At 53.1% G+C, this 18,437-nt stretch overlaps 1 protein-coding gene and 1 long non-coding RNA gene across 3 annotated transcripts in view; one reads left to right on the top strand and one right to left on the bottom strand.

Moving 5' to 3' along the window:
• Positions 1-18,437, top strand: part of LOC101948544 (fer-1-like protein 4) — a 138,246-nt gene that overhangs the window by 87,600 nt on the left and 32,209 nt on the right. For both annotated transcript variants that reach the window (XM_024111627.3, XM_042854944.2), the window contains 9 exons: positions 4,992-5,144; positions 5,839-6,022; positions 6,895-7,019; positions 7,905-8,039; positions 11,701-11,874; positions 12,184-12,300; positions 14,138-14,299; positions 14,845-15,013; positions 17,420-17,523. In XM_024111627.3, the coding sequence (XP_023967395.2) occupies positions 4,992-5,144; positions 5,839-6,022; positions 6,895-7,019; positions 7,905-8,039; positions 11,701-11,874; positions 12,184-12,300; positions 14,138-14,299; positions 14,845-15,013; positions 17,420-17,523 (1,323 nt within the window). The remainder of the gene's footprint in view (positions 1-4,991; positions 5,145-5,838; positions 6,023-6,894; positions 7,020-7,904; positions 8,040-11,700; positions 11,875-12,183; positions 12,301-14,137; positions 14,300-14,844; positions 15,014-17,419; positions 17,524-18,437) is intronic.
• LOC135975292 (uncharacterized) lies at positions 5,837-7,213 on the bottom strand. Its single transcript, XR_010592220.1, has 2 exons — positions 7,074-7,213; positions 5,837-6,074 (listed from the first exon to the last, which is right to left on the bottom strand). It is a non-coding gene; the product is annotated as an uncharacterized LOC135975292 (long non-coding RNA).

Here is an 18,437-nt window from a genome sequence, read left to right as displayed (position 1 = left end):
AGTGGATCTGCTGTGATTTGTGAGCAGAACCTAATGATCCCCGGCCTATATGTGACATCACTGCTTTCTGTCCCTGCCTGGCCTGGCCTGGCCTGACACACAGCCAAATCCCGGCCATTTGGCAGCAGCGCGCTTGAACGGGGAGACAATCTCTAGTTCTGCTGTCTCAGGGTCTCTCCCCAGGAGAATCCGTGTTGAGCACATTCTGTGAATTCTGAGCTTTCATTTAAAACAATTCTGTTTCTTTTTCTGTAGCAAAAATTTGGGCCTTTCTATATTCAAAGTTTCCTCACAATTAGTTTTAATCAGTTTACAAAACGAATTCATTAAACTGGTGAAAACATAGTGTGGATACTCTTAATTGGATTAAAACCAGATCTGCCTCGATGTAGGTCTTAACTGATTCTTTACTGAATTAAGGTAAATTCATATAAATTAGGCTTAATTTGGGTTAAGTGTGTCCCCGGTGGGTATTGCATGGGTTTAACTCACTTGGTTTGGAATCGCACCTTCAGTGAGATGAATGCAGCTTTGAACACAGACAAGGCCTACCTCTTCGCAATGTTAACTAATGAGATGCTGCCCTGTTAATCCAGCCAGTAGAGAGCTGTTCCCAGCCAGCAATGAGACAAAGGCAGGAATTTACCTCACCTCTTTCCTTACCTCAATGAGATGTGAACTTCAGCACCTGTCAAAGCCATCTAAGTGCTAGCATCAAGCACTGCGTGTCTACCTACAAACATACTCATTTCTTAAAACCGATGTAATTATTTCTGTGCCGGTTTGTGTGTGGACACTAATTTCAGAATAAAAGGGGCTAAAGTCAATTTAGCTAAAATTGGTAACAAAACGTTAGCAAAAGGGACTTTAGGCGCTTTTATTCTGAAATTAGTGTCCACGCACAAACTGGCACCAAAATAATTACATCGGTTTTAATTCACACATTTTTCATTGTTTCATGCAAGGTTGTGCATAGACCACACCGCTGAGGCAACCCTTTAATTGTCTATTTTTTTTTAAAGTGTCCATGGAGGAAAGAACTAGTGTGTCCTTCTTGTGTTTCCCTTTGAGGAGTGAAAAAACCTGGAAGATTTTTTTTGAAAGGTTGTGGTTTTTATGTTAGAATTGTCCATCTCATCTATATTTGCCAGGGGACTTGCTGGCTGGCAGGAGAACTATAAAAGGCTGGAACCTGAGCAATTAAGAGGGGAAGAGGTTTTTTAGTTAGTGTTTAAAAAAAGCCTCTCTTCTTTGTTTGTCTCCATAGTTGCCCTGGTCCCCCATTCTGTGCCTGTGCCGTACATTTACAGTACAATTTTGCACTGCGGCAACGGCACAGAACACATTGTCTTAATGTAACCTTTCTGCTGGGTGGTGTCAGCAGCAACAACAAGGGCCAGGTTCAATATCTAGGGGTTCCTCTTAACATTGCAGAACAGAACCAGCTTGAGCCCCGACCCCAAAATCTGGGAAAATTAAACACCATCCGTGGGCACCTCTGAAAGACAATACTTCCCCACTTACAAGCACTGAGTCTGTGTATAACAACCCCCCCCACCCCCACACATTCATTTAGGAAAACATTGCAACAATAATTCAAAAGCACGTAAACTATAAGTAAACACCCACCCCACAGTACGTCGGGCAATGTCCTTTGCCTCAGTTTCCCACCTTGTGCAATGAAAGTCTGATGGACAAAAGTCCCTTTAACACGCCACTCCCCTTTCCCTCCACTGCACACAGTTGGGGTGTGTTTGTGTGGGTTTGTCTCCTACCTGTCAAGGGAGGGCCATTCAGCAATGCCTCTTGCTGCTGCTGCTGTCCCTGCTGCTCACTGCCGCTGTTATCTCTGCCGCTGCTTGCTGGCACCGCCACAGTGCCATGTTCTGAGGTTCCAGTGCTTAGCCCAGCTACTGGTGCTGCCTCTGCCTTGTCTTTCATTGCAGCTCTGGCCCCACACCAGGTCTCAGGCTCAGCCCCTAGACTTGCTCATCAGTGATGTCAGCTGTACTGACACTGAACAGAAACAAGGCCTCTCAATTGAGTTTGATCAACTCCGTTTTTAAACACTGGAGAGAAAATGTTTCAAGTGGTCTCTAGGATGCTTTAAACAGAGTGTGGAACACCTGTTCTCACCCGCCTCTAATTTTCACTTGGCGTTGGCACCCCTATCCCTGCTTAGCGAGGGATGTTCAAGTTAGGGTGCTCCCTTCAGTCAGGGCAGGCTGAGTACCTTCCTGTTGGTACTAAGTACCTAAGTACTTGCCTTTTGCTCCTACAATAAGGACTACCCCTGCATTTTAACCCAAAACAGCCCAAACGGATCACTTTGGCAAAGCAGCTCTGACTGCTGAACACCTAGGCAGTGTGGATGTGTCTGTGCAAATACCGTCTGCTCCTGAAGTCTTTTCTCCCAGTTCATCACTAGATGGTAGAGGAGAGCTCATCTGACCCTGGCTCACATTAATATAGACTAGGGTTACCATATTTCAGCAAGCAAAAAAGAGGATGGGAAGAGCCCCGCCCCAGTCCTGCCCTAGCCCCGCCCCAGTCCTGCCCTAGCCTCGCCCCTGCCCCTTCCACTCCCTCCCACTTCCCGCCCCCCTCAGAACCCCCAACCCTCCCCCTGCTCCTTGTCCCCTGACTGCCCCCTCCTGGGACCCCTGCCCCTACCTGCCCCCCAAGATTCCACCCCCTACCTAAGCCTCCCTGCTCCTTGTTCCCTGACTGCCCCCTCCTGAGACCCTCCCCCCATCCTAACTGGCCCCCTAGGATCTTACCCCCTACCTGCCCCCTGACTGCCCCAACCCTTATCCACACCCCACCCCCAGACAGACCCCCGGGACTCCCACGCCCCATCCAACCACTCCCCACCCCCTGACAGCCCCCCCCAGAACTCCCAACCCATCTAAACCCCTCTGCTCCCTGTCCCCTGACTGCTCCGATCCCTCTCCCCACCCCTGCCCCCTGACAGCCCCCCTGCTCCTTGTCCCCTGACTACCCCTCCTGGGACCCCTGCTCCTAACTGCCCTCCAGAACCCCACCCCCTACCTAAGCCTCCCTGTTCCTTGTCCCCTAACTGCCCCCTCCTGAGATCCCCCCCACCCTAACTGCCCCCCCCCAGGATCCTACCCCCTACCTGTACCCTGACTGCCCAAAACCTTATCCACACCCCCACCCCCAGAAAGCCCCCCCCCCGAATGCCTGACACCCCCCCACACTGTCTCTTGACTGCTCCCTCCAGAACCTCCCTGCCCCTTCTCCGACCCCCTGGTCCCCTTACTCTGCCGCTCAGACCAGCGTGCCGGGGAGGAGGAGCAGGGGGAGGAGCTCCAGACTGCCGGTGCGAACGGTCAGCTGGTGCTCTGCGAATGCAGGGAGGGAGGGAGTGCTCTCAGCTGCAGGGGAGAGGAGGGGGAAGTGGAGGAGGGGCTCTCTCTGGCTGTCGGAGCCCCATGTAAGTGGCACCATCTGTCCGGCTGCCCTGTCAGCAGCGCGTGCTCTGCGGGGAGGGGGGAAGTCCGGACATTTACAAATTCCTCCCGGACGCTATTTTTAACTCTAAAAGCCGGACATGTCCGGGGGAATCTGGACGAATGGTAACCCTAATATAGACATGCCTTCTGTCAGAAACACCTGGGAGAAAAGATTCAACGCCCCATTCATCTGAGGGCTCAGTCCACAGCTCTGGTCTTCCCATGAGTCTGTCGGTGAGAACGGAGAAGGCTGGATATTCCAGATATTTTTAATGAAAAAACAAGCAGCAAAGCAAGAAATATACGACCCCACACAAAAATCTTTGCAGGTCACCTTTAAAAACTGCCGGGAAATCAAATGCAAAAACCTAAGTTAGGATACACATTTTAAATGTCAAAGTGAAGTTGTGAAGGACTCACAGATTGTGCCCACGCCTGGCCCCGTGCGGTCCGTGGGGGGTGCCCCTTTCAGTGAGACAGCCCTTCTCGGGGGTCCACTCTCTCTCGGGGTCAGGCCCCTCCACCTCCTGGAGCCGCACCTCTCTGAGCCTTAGCACGTCTGTCTCTGCCGTGGGCCCCCTCAGGGAGTCCACTCGCTCTGGACCCCCGGGACCTCCACCCCCGAAGGGGTTGATGCAACCCTGTTCTCTAGACTTGAGTGACGCTCAGCCAGCATGAAACAGGAGGGTTTATTGAGAGTTGAACACAGCACAGGAAACTCTCAGGGCCTCAGGCCTGGCCTCCCTCAGCCCAGCACATCCCAGGCTCTCTGCATCCAGGTGGGCTCTGCCTGCTCCCCCTCTCCAGCCCAGAGCCTCCCTGCTCCCAGCTGGGCATCTGAGATCACCGGCCCCAGGCCCCGCCTCTGTCCATTGTCTTCTCTCCAGGTAAACAGGGTTGTAAACCGGGGCCTCCTCTCCTCGCTTCTGTTCTCTGGCTGGAACCGGCTGGTTAGGTCACTGGGTCCTCACTCTGCAGCCCATTGTCCGCCCACTGGCCAGAACTGGCTGCGTCTCCTCAACTGGGCCTCCGGGTCACCAGGTCACCAATCGCTGGGGTATCCATCCTCCCGGCCATCGGCTGGGTCCCCAAGTCCTCTCTCTGGTCCTCTGCAAAACACACTTCCTCTCCCCTCACCTCGTTAAACCAGTAACACCCAGGGAAACTGAGTCCCACCCCCTCCGCATGCAAACCATTGAAACTCCACCGAAAACAAGAAAACCCCCCACTTCGTCACAGAAGTTCACTAAGCAACATTATCTTTGTATCTTGTATATTGCACTTACTAAGAGAAATCAAATGTATTACGCAATCAAGATTTCCAAAAAATGTCACCTAAAGTTAGGCCCCTAAAGCCACAGTTAAGCTCCTAGTAAGTGACTTGATTTTCAAAAGTGCCAAGCACTCAGCAGAGTGGGAGTTTTGCCATTAACTTTGGTGGAAGCAGGATTGGATCATTTGTATTCCCTCATGGGGACATTCTCTCTGAGACTCTGCATTGTCAATCTCTTCCAGCCCCAGTGCACGCTCCCCGATGTCTTACTCTGGATGTTCAGCAATAATAAGCGAGTGGCATACACAAGAATTCCTGCACAAAATGTCCTCTACTCTGTAGTGGAAGAGGAGAAAGGCAAGGACTGTGCAAAGATCCAGACCATCTTTTTAAAGGTAGAGTTTATGTGAAAAACCTAACCATATTCCTGCTTCTTTCACTCCATGTTGGTCTCCCTTCCTTCCCCAGCTCTAATTATTGGTTCTGTATCTGAGAAAGAATTTGTAAGACTAGTAAAAGCCAAGCAGTCTAATTGCATAGTGAGAATACTGCTCATTTCTATACCAGGTCCAAACAAGTGAGCTCCTGGACTGGGTAAAGACTAACTTGACTTCTCCTCTCACATAGTGGTTGTTTTCATTTAGAAAAAAAAACAGCACAAAGGATTTGGAACATTTTGACATGGGAACATTTCATCATTTGCAGAACAGAATGTTTTGGTTTTTGTTTAGAAACTACTTCATTTCAAAATGTCTTTAATATTATAAAAAAGGTAAAATCAGAAGGAAATGTTTTGATTTTATGGAAACAAAATATTTTGATTTTGAAGCACTTTTTTTTTTTAATTTTGTTTCATGTGAAATTTTGAAAGTTTTGGTTTCCTTCTGGAACATAACATTTTTTTTGAGATTGTGGAATTTCCCAAGAAACAGAAAATTTGGTCCCCGCCCAGCTGCCCTTCATACCCACGTGTAAAGCTGCAGGCACAGTGATGGTGCACTGCTAATCACCGGCATGTGATATAGTCACTGCTGGGCTGATGGCCTGTGGGTCTGGATGGGAAGTGAAACTAACATTCTGCACTCCAAGGTCCCAGGGTCACGCACCGGAGAGATCTTTGCGAAACTAGAGATCTATATGTGGCTGGGGGTGACCAAGTACGTGAAGAACAGCACTGCAGAACTGCCCGAGGAGTTCAAGCCCGTCTATGAGAGTGGCCAGCAGACAGCGCGGCTCCCATCGCACATGCCCCCTAGCCGGCTCAGCAGGGACGGTGAGCACAAGCTGCCCTGATTGCACTGGTTACTCTACAGTCCCACTGGAGGCTAAAGTGAAAACAAATGAGAGAGCGGTGAGCTGAGCGAGTCCTGTCTGGGCACCTGGATGTGGGCTTTGCCAAGAGCCTTTTTGGCTTGTGGGAACGTGTGTTTGCCACAGCAGCATTTAGAGTGCTGCCGTCTCCTTCTGTACGGATGGCATAGACCTGCTAGCGTGGAGGGCAGAGAGAGCATGGCACCTGAGCCTACCATAGACAACCTGTGTCCCTAGGGCAGTGGTTCTCAACCTATTTGCCATTGTGGGCCTCATCCAATGCTACCTCTATGGCCCTGAGGATGTCACATGGGCCACAGCTGTGTGCTGATTGGGCCGTAAGTGGCCCTTGGGCTGCTGGTTGAGAACCACTGCTCTAAGGTTTAAAGTTCTGGCAGAATGTCACAGGGACCCCCCCAGTGAGAAAGGGGCACTGTGACTTCATAAGCTACTGGAGAGTCACTGACTGGGCTCCGATTTCTAGGGTGTGTGACCTGCTCAAGATCTGTCCAGTAATTCATTGGCTTTGCTGTGATGCAGCTCTGAGGGGCTCATGTTCATTACAAATCACTCCAAAATTAACCACCCAAAGACTTGTTGTCACTGGGGACAAAGAAATTAACCAAAAGTGGACTGCCTGGCCCAAGCCATGTTGATATACTGATCCAAAGCACTTCAGCAGACACCTGTAAAGGTGCTGTCCCCTGCCCTTCTCACCTCAGAGGGCCACGCCCTCTCTCTCTGGGTCTGCCTAGAAACTCTCTCCCAAGAGTGCTAAGGGCATAACTACTCTGATCTCATAGCAGCCCAGTGATTTCTGCTTTTTCTTGCCAGACTTCAGTTACTTCCAGCTGCGAGCTCACTTGTACCAGGCTCGGGGGATCCTGCCTGCTGACGACAATGGCCTTTCAGACCCATTTGCAAGAGTGGTGTTTTCGACTCAGTGCCAGACCACCAGGGTAAGGTCTTTCTGGTCCCACTGCAGCCCATCTCCCTCACCTCAGGAAACTCACCTATGGACCAAGTCAGTCACTGCTTGCAGTGTTGGAAGCTGGCATCACCGGAGGAGACTTGACTCCAGCTGTGGAGACATTTTCATGCCCTCTGAGTGTTGGGATTTTTCTCTGAGACTTTCCAGACACTGTTCCCAAGGAATTAGCTCAAATCTGGACTTGTCACTGAGGGCTTTTTCTCGGCATACAGCAGTCCTGTGCTGAGAGGATGGGTGTAGGGGTTTGCCAAAGCAGACAAAAATCAATCGGATTGTACACACATTCTAAACCAAAGTGACTCATGCACATTCCATGTTACATTGTATCACACTTTGTAATTGGGTTACTAATTTTGGTAACCAATCCCTGTCCGCAAGCTGCTAGTAAGCAAAGCTGTAGATTATCATCCGTCATTCTTCTTACTCTTTCTTTATCTACTAGCAACAGGCTATTTACAAGGCCACTTGTGAAGCTGTGGTTTGTCCACTGTTAATCTCTGTTTCCTTCCATTGTTCGTGCCAGGCCTGCACTGGGCAGTGTGAATATTTAAGGAATCTTTGGTGACAACTGTTGTATCTGAGGGAAACTGGCTAATGCCCAGATCAGCGCCCAGAATTCTCTCATCTCCTGCTCTTGAAGGCATTGGCCATGCATACACTGCACTGAGTGGTGTGCGCGTGTGTGCATTTGTGTGTGCTCCATAGTGCCTCTCGCCCTGCTTTGGGGAAGGAATGTCTGCAGCCTCCCCCTCCCCCTTTCCACTGCTTCCTTAAAGGGTCATTGTAAGTATGAACTTGACTGAATTCAAGAGACTCTGCTGAGCTCTATTAACCCTGATCGCTCTCCACACAGACCTTGGAGGAAACCCTGAGCCCGTTGTGGAATGAGCTACTTTTATATGATCAGCTGATTATTGATGGGAGGAGAGAGGATTTGAAGACCGAGACCCCAGTTGTTGTCATCAATATCTTTGACCATAATAAATTTGTAAGTATAACAGAATGACCCTGGCCCTCTGTGTCCATGGGATCAGTGTGTGCAGGAGTCTGGGGAAAGCTGAGGGAATATCTGTCCAGATACAGGACGTCACATGGATGACTGCACCAATTTGCTCTGCCTCCGCTCCTGTGGTTGGATCTTACCTATACTGGCAGCTCAAAGCTGCAGAGAGGTTGGAGCTGCCAGGAGTGGCTCCCTGGGGAAGGCTTTGACAAGCTTCCTGTTGTCATTCTGCTCTGGTGGTGCCAAACAGTGGAGTCGTGTGTGTGATGAGGGAAGCCTGCCGAGCTGGCGCTGGCCTGGGGAAGTGAGGTGCTCTTAGAGGAGAGGATGGTTCACATGCAAACACTGAGCTGGATTCTGGTTTGCAGTCTGGAAAGCAGCCAGACCTGCCAAGCTGCGAAATCCACTGTGTGGCAGAGTTCTAAGTCAGTGCCCAGACAGGCCACTGCACTCCCCCAGCTCAGCCCATGCACAGGAGATGTGGTAGGGGCTTGCTGTGGTCTAGAGTCCCAAAGGCAGAAATCAGATCAGGTCTGTAACAGTCTTACCTCACCCAGTGTCAGTCCCCCGACTGCCTCAGCTTCCTCCTTCCTTAGTCAAACCACGTCATCTGGTGCTTTAAAGTTACTCCTCCATGAGGGGCTTGCTTTATTGACCGAACGAGAGCAGTTTAACTCCGAGCTAGACTCTCAGCCACCTTCCCCAGGCTCACCAGCTCACTAGGCCCAGCCTGGGTGCCACAGTCCATTTGGTTCCTCCAGGCTCATAATTCCCTTGGAAGGTTTTTGCTGTTGTGGCTCACTGCAGGTAGCTGTAGCCAGGCCTCTCCCTCTGGCTGGTAGGGACAGCCTCTTTCCCAGCCCTCAGCAACCCTTGTATAAGGTCTGCCCCAGGCCTTCCAGTTCCCAGCCCCGATCTCCCATCTCTGAGAGAACAGGCCCCCTCACACGTAGCCCTGCCTTGGCTACCATCACATGATCCCCAGCCGCCTGGCCCAAGCCTGAACCCATCACATGGGCACCCCACTTAGGGGGAACACTGGACACAGGTGGGGCTGATCCCAGCCCCCCTTACAGGCCCAGCCCTCCCTGTGACAAGCTCTGAGCATGCTCTAACCTGGGATGCGGTCGGCTGATGCAGACCTGCCCTGCTATCTGGTTTGGTGCAGCCGAGAATCTGGGCTATTTTTCACTTACAGACCCAAGTGGAGGTGTTGCAGTCTATTCGTAACACACTGAATGTGACCATCAAACTGAACCACAGCATTATCATGCTAATATGTGTTTCCCACCATTCGTAGCTGCCTCCACTGGTGCCAAAGCCCAGCTGTCCCCACCCAGCTGCCAACACCTCCTGGAGAGCTTGACGCAGTGCAGTTATGTGTCTTCACTACTGAGTGCAGCAGCACAATGAAAACTGAAAATGTGCAGGCCTTGTAAAATTAGGGTTACCATATTTTGAGTGTCCAAAAGGAGGACACTCCACGGGGCCCCGCCCCCGCCCATGCCCCCCGCCCCAACTCCACCCCTTCCCCAAAGTCCCCGCCCCAACTCCGCCCCCTCCCCTGCTTCCCGCGAACATTTGATTCGCGGGAAGCCTGAAGCAGGTAAGGGGGAGGTGGGGGGAGGAGGCGCGGCCCAGTCTGGCCCCCCCGGCGTCTCCAGCCTGGGTCGGCTCGGGCCCTGGGTTGCCGGCCCCGGGCCAGCCCCCGGCCGAGCACCCCCGGCCCGGCCCCCAGCTCAGCACCCCCGGCCCTCGGCCCCCAGCTTGGCACCGCCGGCCCGGTCCCCGGCCCCCGGCTCGGCACCGCCGGCCCGGCCCCCGGCCCCCGGCTTGGCACCGCCGGGCCCCGGCCCTCAGCCCCCTGCTCGGCACCGCTGGCCCGGCCCCCGGCCCAGCACCGCCGGCCCGGCCCCCAGCCCCTGGCCTGGTCCCCGGCTCGGCACTGCCGGCCCCCGGCTCGGCACCGCTGGCCCCGCATGTCCCGATTTTCCCGGACATGTCCGGGAAAATCCGGACGTATGATAACCCTAGTAAAATAAACTGAACTGAATATCAAATTCAATCATATCACAGTCCCCAAAAACTGTTAACATAATGGTGTTAGGGTTGCGAAGTCCAGCTCTTGAAAGCTAGGAAATGCCAGAACTGGCAATCTGTCTTTCATTACATGATCATCTACTGTCTTTTTCACAGGACCTTTGCGTCATGCAATGCACAGGATGGACGGTGCTCAGGGGATGAGTCGGGGTGTGTAGCAAAGGAGGCTGTTGTCTGTAGGCCTTGCCTCATTCACACTAGAAGTTGAAAGGTGTATAGGAATGAGGCAGTGGATTGTAGGAAGAAAGTCTGGTCTTGTGGCTGAGGCTGTTGAATGGAGAATCGGATTCCATCCTTGTCTTTTCCACTGTCTCTGTGTGATGTTGGTAAAGTCACGACACCACAGTTTTGGCAGGTGGCCACTGTGTGTTCCTCATTTTGAGGGTGTCCAGCTTGAGACACTTGAGGCTCGATATGCAGAAGTGCTGAGCACTCCCAGCTGCAGCTGAACTCATTGGGGGAAGTGGACGCTCAGCACCTCTGGAAGTAAGGAAGTGCGGCTGAATGAATGAGCAAAGGGCTGGGCGTCAGGTTGCCCTGAGTTCTGGTCTTGGTTCTGCCATTGATTCTCTGTGTGGCCTTGGCAAGTCACTTTGTCTTCCTGGCTCAGTTTCCCAACTGTAAAATTGGCCACACACTGAATAATGAGGCTAGAAAGAAACACTGAACAGGTTCCTGAGCACTGTCCAGCCTGTGCTCGGAACAGGACATGGGGCATGCTAGTGATCACATAACAGAAGCCTGTCTAATAATAATGCAAACACACAAGGGGACTGAATTATGGTGGCCAATTCTATCATTTCCTAACTTTTGAGGGCTGGACTTTGCAACTTAAATACCCTTAATTTAACATTTTTTTAATGTAATAATATACATAGATGCATGGATTGTCTTACACACACTGCTTTAATTCTCAATAGTAGTCATAGGTTTTATTATTTACAGAACACCCTAGATATACAGATAGTTTACAAGCAAGGAGACAAGGCCCGTACTGTAAATATTGAATATTAATTAAATAACTTGAAGTCTAACTCCGGTAGATACAGGGCATGCAATGATTGTTGAAATGCAGGAAGGCACGGCTGCATTGTCAGTGAGAGGAAGGAGTTTGTTGCCTTGTTCTGTATTGCTCCCATTTCTGTGGTATCTGGTTACATTTTCCACAGTTCAGATTGGGCCATTAGCATTACACTTAAGAAGAGCCGATCCCTATGCTCTCCTGAAGCCCTCACCTATAAAGATGAGACGAGGAAGACTGGGCTGGTCAGCTAAGTGCCCAGGGTTTTATGGTTCTGTCAGTGAAAAGCCCAGGAAGGGAGGTGTGGTTTGATCCCTTTCTGAATGTGATCCCAGTACTGAGTGCCCTGTCGTGGGCTCCCTGCAGCAGTGCATGGTGGTCAGCGACGGAGAGAGAGTCTTTCCGGTGACTTTGCAGGAGGTACACCTGGTGGGGCTTCAGCCCGTTCTGGCATGTTGTACTGGGGTCTGATACGCCGTGAGAATGCTGAGGCTGTATCCAATGGTGGCTCCTTCTTGTCTGTAGGGTTCTCCAGAATTTCTTGGCCGGGCCTTTGCTACTCCACAGGTGAAGCTGGTGGATGAACCATACTGCAAACCTGCCCTGCAGTTTTTTGACATTTACAAAGGAGCCAGAGCAGCAGGGGAATTAATTGCTACCTTTGAGCTGATCGAGCTGGATTACAGCGGCTACTTGGAGGTAACTGGCTTGTTGGAGTAGCAGTGTGGTAAGGGGTGCATGGCAGCTCGTTCCAGCTGCTCCTGCTATCTCGACTTGGCAGATTAACACCTGGGGCATGATGCTGGGCTCCCTGCACTAGCCACATCCTCAAGCAGAGAGGAGCACTCCCATCGCGGTTGGGCCCCCAGTACCAATGGGCAGCAGTGAAGGAGGAGGACAAAGCTGGAGATGGGAGAGATGGGTGGGTAGGTGGGTGAGGGGATGTTGTGGGGCAGGAGAGACAAGCGCCTTAATTTCTGTGTGGCCTGGCCATTTCCATCTGTCCAGCCTTCAGTGCCCAAAGACGTGGAGCCCAAGGAGCCAGACTTCCTGGAGGATCCCCGTTCTGGACGCTTCATTATCCCAGAGGGAATCCGGCCCATCCTCAAAGAATTCCGCATAGAGGTGCCGTAGCTTTCAGTAGAGTTCTGAGCAGAGTGTCCTCTGACTGGTACCAATGCCATGACCTTATGGCAGGGGGTTGGGGAAGGGACTGACACAATGCCTGGGACTCAAACATGTCTGTGCTGCCTCCTCACGCCAGGGACTGTCGCAGGCCAGAAATGAGTGTGGCTTGGAACTGGGGCGACATCTACCCACCAGCCCTATCACATTTCAGGGTGCAATCCAGGCACCACCTGCACTGCAACCTGAGGTGCCTCACAATGCTTTGCTGCTGTATCTCCCACCCTGGGCCCATCACAAACAGCCAGAGAGCATGCAGGTCATGCCCTGAGTGTCTGCGATAGCAGCAGCCTGCCAGCAACACTCCACCAGCCTTGGTTTCCACTTGCTGGGTGACCCCAACACACTTCCAGTCCTGGACTTTCCCCAAATGTATGTTCTGCACTGTCCAGCCCTCTCCTCGGCAGTCCAGATGTTGGAGGTCCCTTGAACCTTGTAAGGGGTCAGTGTACAACAGTTTGCTTCCTTAACTGCAATTACCAAACAATTTAGTTTAAACACACTACTGGATTAGTTTTGATTAAAGAAGACTAGAACAAGTTTATTTAACTACACGGAGAGAGATTTTAGGTGAGTACAAGTATAAGGCATGGAAGCCAGAAATGTTTACAGAAGACATAAAGATAAAGCACTGTCTAGTAACTAAAATTTAACAAATAGACTTGGTTCAAGGTGAAATCCTTACCACATGTTCCCAGCACGAGGGCTGGCCAAATTCTGAGGTCAGAACCCCTCCCAAAGTCCAAAAGCTGGTTCCTTGATCTTCCCAGGTGAAAGAGAGAGAGAGAGAGAAACCCTACCAGGGGTGTTTTTGCCCCTCCCTTCCATACTCCAGTCACCCTTTGCAATGCATTTTCCTGAGCGTCACTAGATAACGTTCCTTCCAGCTGTGAGGATGGAGACATGGGGGTCTCATGGGGAAAGAGCTTCCATGTTGTTTGTTAAAATGCAGATCGATTTGTTTCTTCCCCGCTTCGCTGCCAAAGACTGGCCATGTGACCGGTGATGGTCAATCAGCTTTGACGACACCTGGCTAGAGGTGTCAGCTTGTCCTTTGTCTTCGAGAAACTTGTTAACCCTTCCCCAGGCTTGTCTGGTGAACGCATGTCAGTCACAACTTTAACTTTACATGTCATGTTGCTATATGTGTTTCACCAGTTTATTATTGACCAGTGAGTTATTAGTTTTCAAATGCTCTCTCACAAGGCGTATTTTGTACAAAGACAATCCCAGTGGTGTGTAGGATGTGTATACAGGAGTGCGTTGGGTCACAAGCCCCCATTACATCCAGCATCTCACATGGAAAGTGCCCCATGCGGTTTGATTAACATCCAATCAGACTGAACAGAGAAACCTGGCTGTGAGACAGCACGTTGGCTCTCACTCATCTGCCCCCAAAGTGCTCTGCTGAGTCTGCCCACCTCCACACCGGCACATTCATCTGCTGTTGATGAAGTTTCTAGTGTTTTCCTCCTGGGAGCATCTGGGTGGGTGAGGAGCAGCCCTCACTCCTCCTGTGTTGGAAAGAGGGGTCCGAGTGCCAGGGACGTGGGAAGGGTTAGCAATGGGCCGAGGAGCTGGTGGTGATGCTGGTTACCAGTGGGGGTGAGGGACAGTCTGGCAGCTGGACAGGGTGTGGTGAGATGAGCACTGGGATTAGGTGGGTGGATTGGGGGTGATTGTCACTCTTGGGAGTGAGGGATTGGCGGCTGGGAAGGCATGTGTGAAAAGTGCTGAGTGCCTAGAGCAGCTGACGCGCTTGGCTCCTGCTGTTCAGATCCTGTTCTGGGGCCTGCGAGACTTGAAGCGGGTGAACCTGTTTGAGGTAGATCAGCCCCAGGTGATCATCGAATGTGCTGGGAAGAAAGTGGAATCGGAAGTGATCGTGTCATACAAAGAGAACCCCAACTTCAACGAGCTGGTCAAATACATCAACGTGGTAAGCAAGGAGAAGTGCTCACTGCCAGGTCCCGGGCTGCAATGCTGACTCCCCACCCCCGCTAGCTCTGGGGCAGGGGCTTAGCGAGGAGGGGAGAGGCAGAGTTTCCAAGGCCTGTGTTTCTGGAGAATGGGCACATACCTGCAGACTGGGTTCAGCCCCAGCTGCGTTCCCCCGCCGGGGAACTGGGGCCCGTTAAAGACTAGCTGCTGATGGGAAAGAACGCTCCATGGCATGAATCCATTCAGCCAGCATCAGGGACTGCCTGCCGGCAGCATGTGCCAGGGGCTGCCTGCTGGCCAGGCATGGGCAGGGCTGTAGTTCAGAACTGAGGAGCTGGGTCCCAGCACTGACTGGCGCTGTCAGGATCTACCTGCAGAGGGAGCATCAGGGCCGCTGTGCTAGGGGCTCACCTGGGTGCAGCTGGTGGGAGCGCAGCCCTTATCTGCCAGCTGGACACATGGGTGAGCTATAAGCCAGGCTCTGAGCTGTCCGCAGGACCCTCCCCTGCAGCCCTGGTGACAGTGTGAGAGGCTCTTTTGCAGGAGCTCCCGGAGCAGGTGTACCTGCACCCACCCCTAAGTATCTTTGTGGTGGAGCAGCGAGCTTTTGGGCGCACCGTGCTGGTGGGGACCCACGTGGTGTCCCATATCATGAAATTCTCTCCCAGAGAGCTGGAGGAGCTGGAGGAGGGGCCAGAAAATCCGGCCAAAGGTGAGTTTCCTGGTTTGAACTGTGCTACACACCCCCTCACATGGCAGGGTGGCACGGGGCTTTCCACTGCCAAGTGCTGCGTGGGGGATAGGGACTGTCCTGGCATGCAGCACAACTAAGTGCAGCGTTTTCTGCAAGGCTGGCATGTCCCCATTGTCCCTCCCTCGCCGGGGCAGTGCAGCAGAGGTGCGATTAGACACCTCTCGGCTAACCCAGGCAGGGCAAGCTGGGGCGGAATTCAGGTCTGATGGTCTCCAGTGTCTTGCTGTGAGGCTGTGGACTCTCTGTGGTGCTGCATGAAGGGGCTGCTGACTGAATTCCTGCAGGGGTAACTCCTCACCCCCTCAGACAAGGCCATTAACGTGTGGTAGGGCTCAGTGAAGTCCCCTTTGGGGCTAGGGAACATGTGGTGGTGTGAAGCAGAGAGGCTTCCTCCTGTGCTCTCCGGCATCTCCCAGGCACACACACAACATGGAAGCTATTGAAACGAGAGGTATTCAGAAAAATCAGTGCCACACAGCTACTGGGGATGAAGTACAGCATGGGGTGGGGAGTAATGCAGATCCATGGGGGCAGGGTCACACAGGATGACACAGTGCCGTGGGGGTTACACAGGCCCGTGGGAGCAGGGTCACGCACGGTGACATGGTGAGGTGGGGGGTTATGCAGGCCCGTTGGGGCAGGGTCACGCAGTGTGACACAGTGCGGTGGGGGGTTATGCAGGCCCGTGGGGGCAGGGTCACGCAGGATGACACGGTGCGGTGGGGGGTTACGCAGGCCCGTGGGGGCAGGGTCACGCAGGGTGACACGGTGCAGTGGGGGGTTATGCAGTCCCATGGGGGCAGGGTCACTCAGGGTGACACGGTGCGGTGGGGGTTACGCAGGCCCATGGGGGCAGGGTCACACACGGTGACATGGTGAGGTGGGGGGTTATGCAGGCCCGTGGGGGCAGGGTCACGCAGGGTGACACGGTATGGTGGGGGTTACGCAGGCCCATGGGGGCAAGATGAGGCAGGGTGACACGGTGCGGTGGGGGGTTACGCAGGCCCGTGGGGGCAGGGTGACGCAGGGTGACACGGTGTGGTGGGGGATTACGCAGGCCCGTGGGGGCAGGGTCACGCAGGGTGACACGGTGCAGTGGGGGGTTATGCAGTCCCATGGGGGCAGGGTCACTCATTGTGACACGGTGCGGTGGGGGTTACGCAGGCCCGTGGGGGCAGGGTCACACACGGTGACATGGTGAGGTGGGGGGTTATGCAGGCCCGTGGGGGCAGGGTCACGCAGGGTGACACGGTGTGGTGGAGGTTACGCAGGCCCATGGGGGCAAGATGAGGCAGGGTGACACGGTGCGGTGGGGGGTTACGCAGGCCCGTGGGGGAAGGGTGACGCAGGGTGACACGGTGTGGTGGGGGGTTACGCAGGCCCGTGGGGGCAGGGTCACGCAGGGTGACACGGTGCAGTGGGGGGTTATGCAGTCCCATGGGGGCAGGGTCACTCATTGTGACACGGTGCGGTGGGGGTTACGCAGGCCCGTGGGGGCAGGGTCACACACGGTGACATGGTGAGGTGGGGGGTTATGCAGGCCCGTGGGGGCAGGGTCACGCAGGGTGACACGGTGTGGTGGGGGTTACGCAGGCCCATGGGGGCAAGGTGAGGCAGGGTGACACGGTGCGGTGGGGGGTTACGCAGGCCCGTGGGGGCAGGGTGACGCAGGGTGACACGGTGTGGTGGGGGGTTATGCAGGCCCATTGGGGCAGGGTCACACAGGGTGACACGGTGCGGTGGGGGGTTATGCAGGTCCGTGGGGGCAGGGTGACGCAGGGTGACACGGTGCAGTGGGGGGTTATGCAGGCCCGTGGTGGCAGGGTCACACAGGGTGACACGGTGCGGTGGGGGGTTATGCAGGTCCGTGGGGGCAGGGTGACGCAGGGTGACACGGTGCGGTGGGGGGTTATGCAGGCCCATTGGGGCAGGGTCACGCAGGGTGACACAGTGCGGTGGGGGGTTATGCAGGCCCGTGGTGGCAGGGTCACACAGGGTGACACGGTGCGGTGGGGGGTTATGCAGGCCCATTGGGGCAGGGTCATGCAGGGTGACACGGTGCGGTGGGGGGTTATGCAGGCCTGTGGGGGCAGGGTCACGCAGGGTGACACGGTGCGGTGGAAGGCCCCTGCAGCTTCACGATGACGCCTTTCTGGTGTAAAATTTCAGACTGAAAGTGGTGGGGTAATGTAGGTAACTTGGGGATTGCAGGAATGGCGTCCCTTGCAGTGAGGTGCACCTGAGAGGTACGTCTGTGCCCTTGGCTCAGCGGCCATTTGTAATTGGTAATGAGACCTGGGAAGATTAGACAATGAATGAATGATCTTCTTGTTGGAATACATAGTCTCCATCTTTCTCACTCAGCACGGAAAGCCTCTGCTCGACCCAACATCTCCCAGACTGTGATCAACATTGGCCTGACTGCTAGCGACATGGGCAGCAAAGCAAACCCCCTGAATCTGGTGAAGGTGAGTGCGGTATCATGTTGACAGTAACCTTCACATTATTATTTGAATGGAAATGCTGCTTGCCCAAAGTACCCTCTCTGGCTTTGACTTGGATCCTATCCCTAGGTTGTACCCAAGAATAGTAACAGTTCAGAAGTGACAGTCACCTTCCCTGTTTCAGTGTCGCCTAGCAGATCATATGGCAGCATAATTCACTTTCCGCTATAAGCCTGATTTTGATTGACTGCCCCTCTAATTTCCTCACCCACCCCCTCGTCGTTTCTGCGTGAAATGGCACTTGTCTGCACTCTAGAGAGAGACTACGTGGTGAGGAGATGTTGAGGTTAATCTGATGAGGGGTTTCTGGGATATGAGACGTGGAAAAAATTAGTTGTATTTCACTTTCTGAAAAATTCTTCTAGTGTTTATAAAGTCGTAAATGCCATCTCATTAATGGCTAAGTCTGGAAACTTCTGAGCTGGTCATTCAGTTGCCCTGGATGAGAGTTACCGCAGACAAGCATGGGTGCAACATTTCAGAATCATTTCTGACAGATTTGTATACATCTGAGCACTCAGTCAGGTTCCAGCAGAGTTTCTGAGCTTCCCTGGATGTTATAAGAATTGGCTCGGAAGATGCAGCCTGTGGAAGCTATAAACTCCATCACCATTACCAGTCTGAATCCGGCAGGTCACAGGCTCCCGTAGCTGAACTCGATTTCATCAAGCAGGCTAAATACTCCACTGTGGAGTGTTTTATTTGAAAATGTGATTTTGACTGACTCACATATTTCACTTTCCATCACACCAATAATTCTTGCAGAGTATAGTTTCTGTATCAGAAGAGAATCTACACCATGTTCCTACATGTTAGATTAGAGATGCCAAACCAGCGCTCTCGAGCCAAACCCCTCTACATTCAGGTGCGAGGAGCGG

The sequence above is a fragment of the Chrysemys picta genome, chromosome 13 (assembly GCF_011386835.1).
Source record: "Chrysemys picta bellii isolate R12L10 chromosome 13, ASM1138683v2, whole genome shotgun sequence".
Lineage (NCBI taxonomy): Eukaryota > Metazoa > Chordata > Testudines > Emydidae > Chrysemys > Chrysemys picta.
Note: the sequence above shows the minus strand (reverse complement) of the source record. Positions and strands in the feature narration are given on the sequence as shown.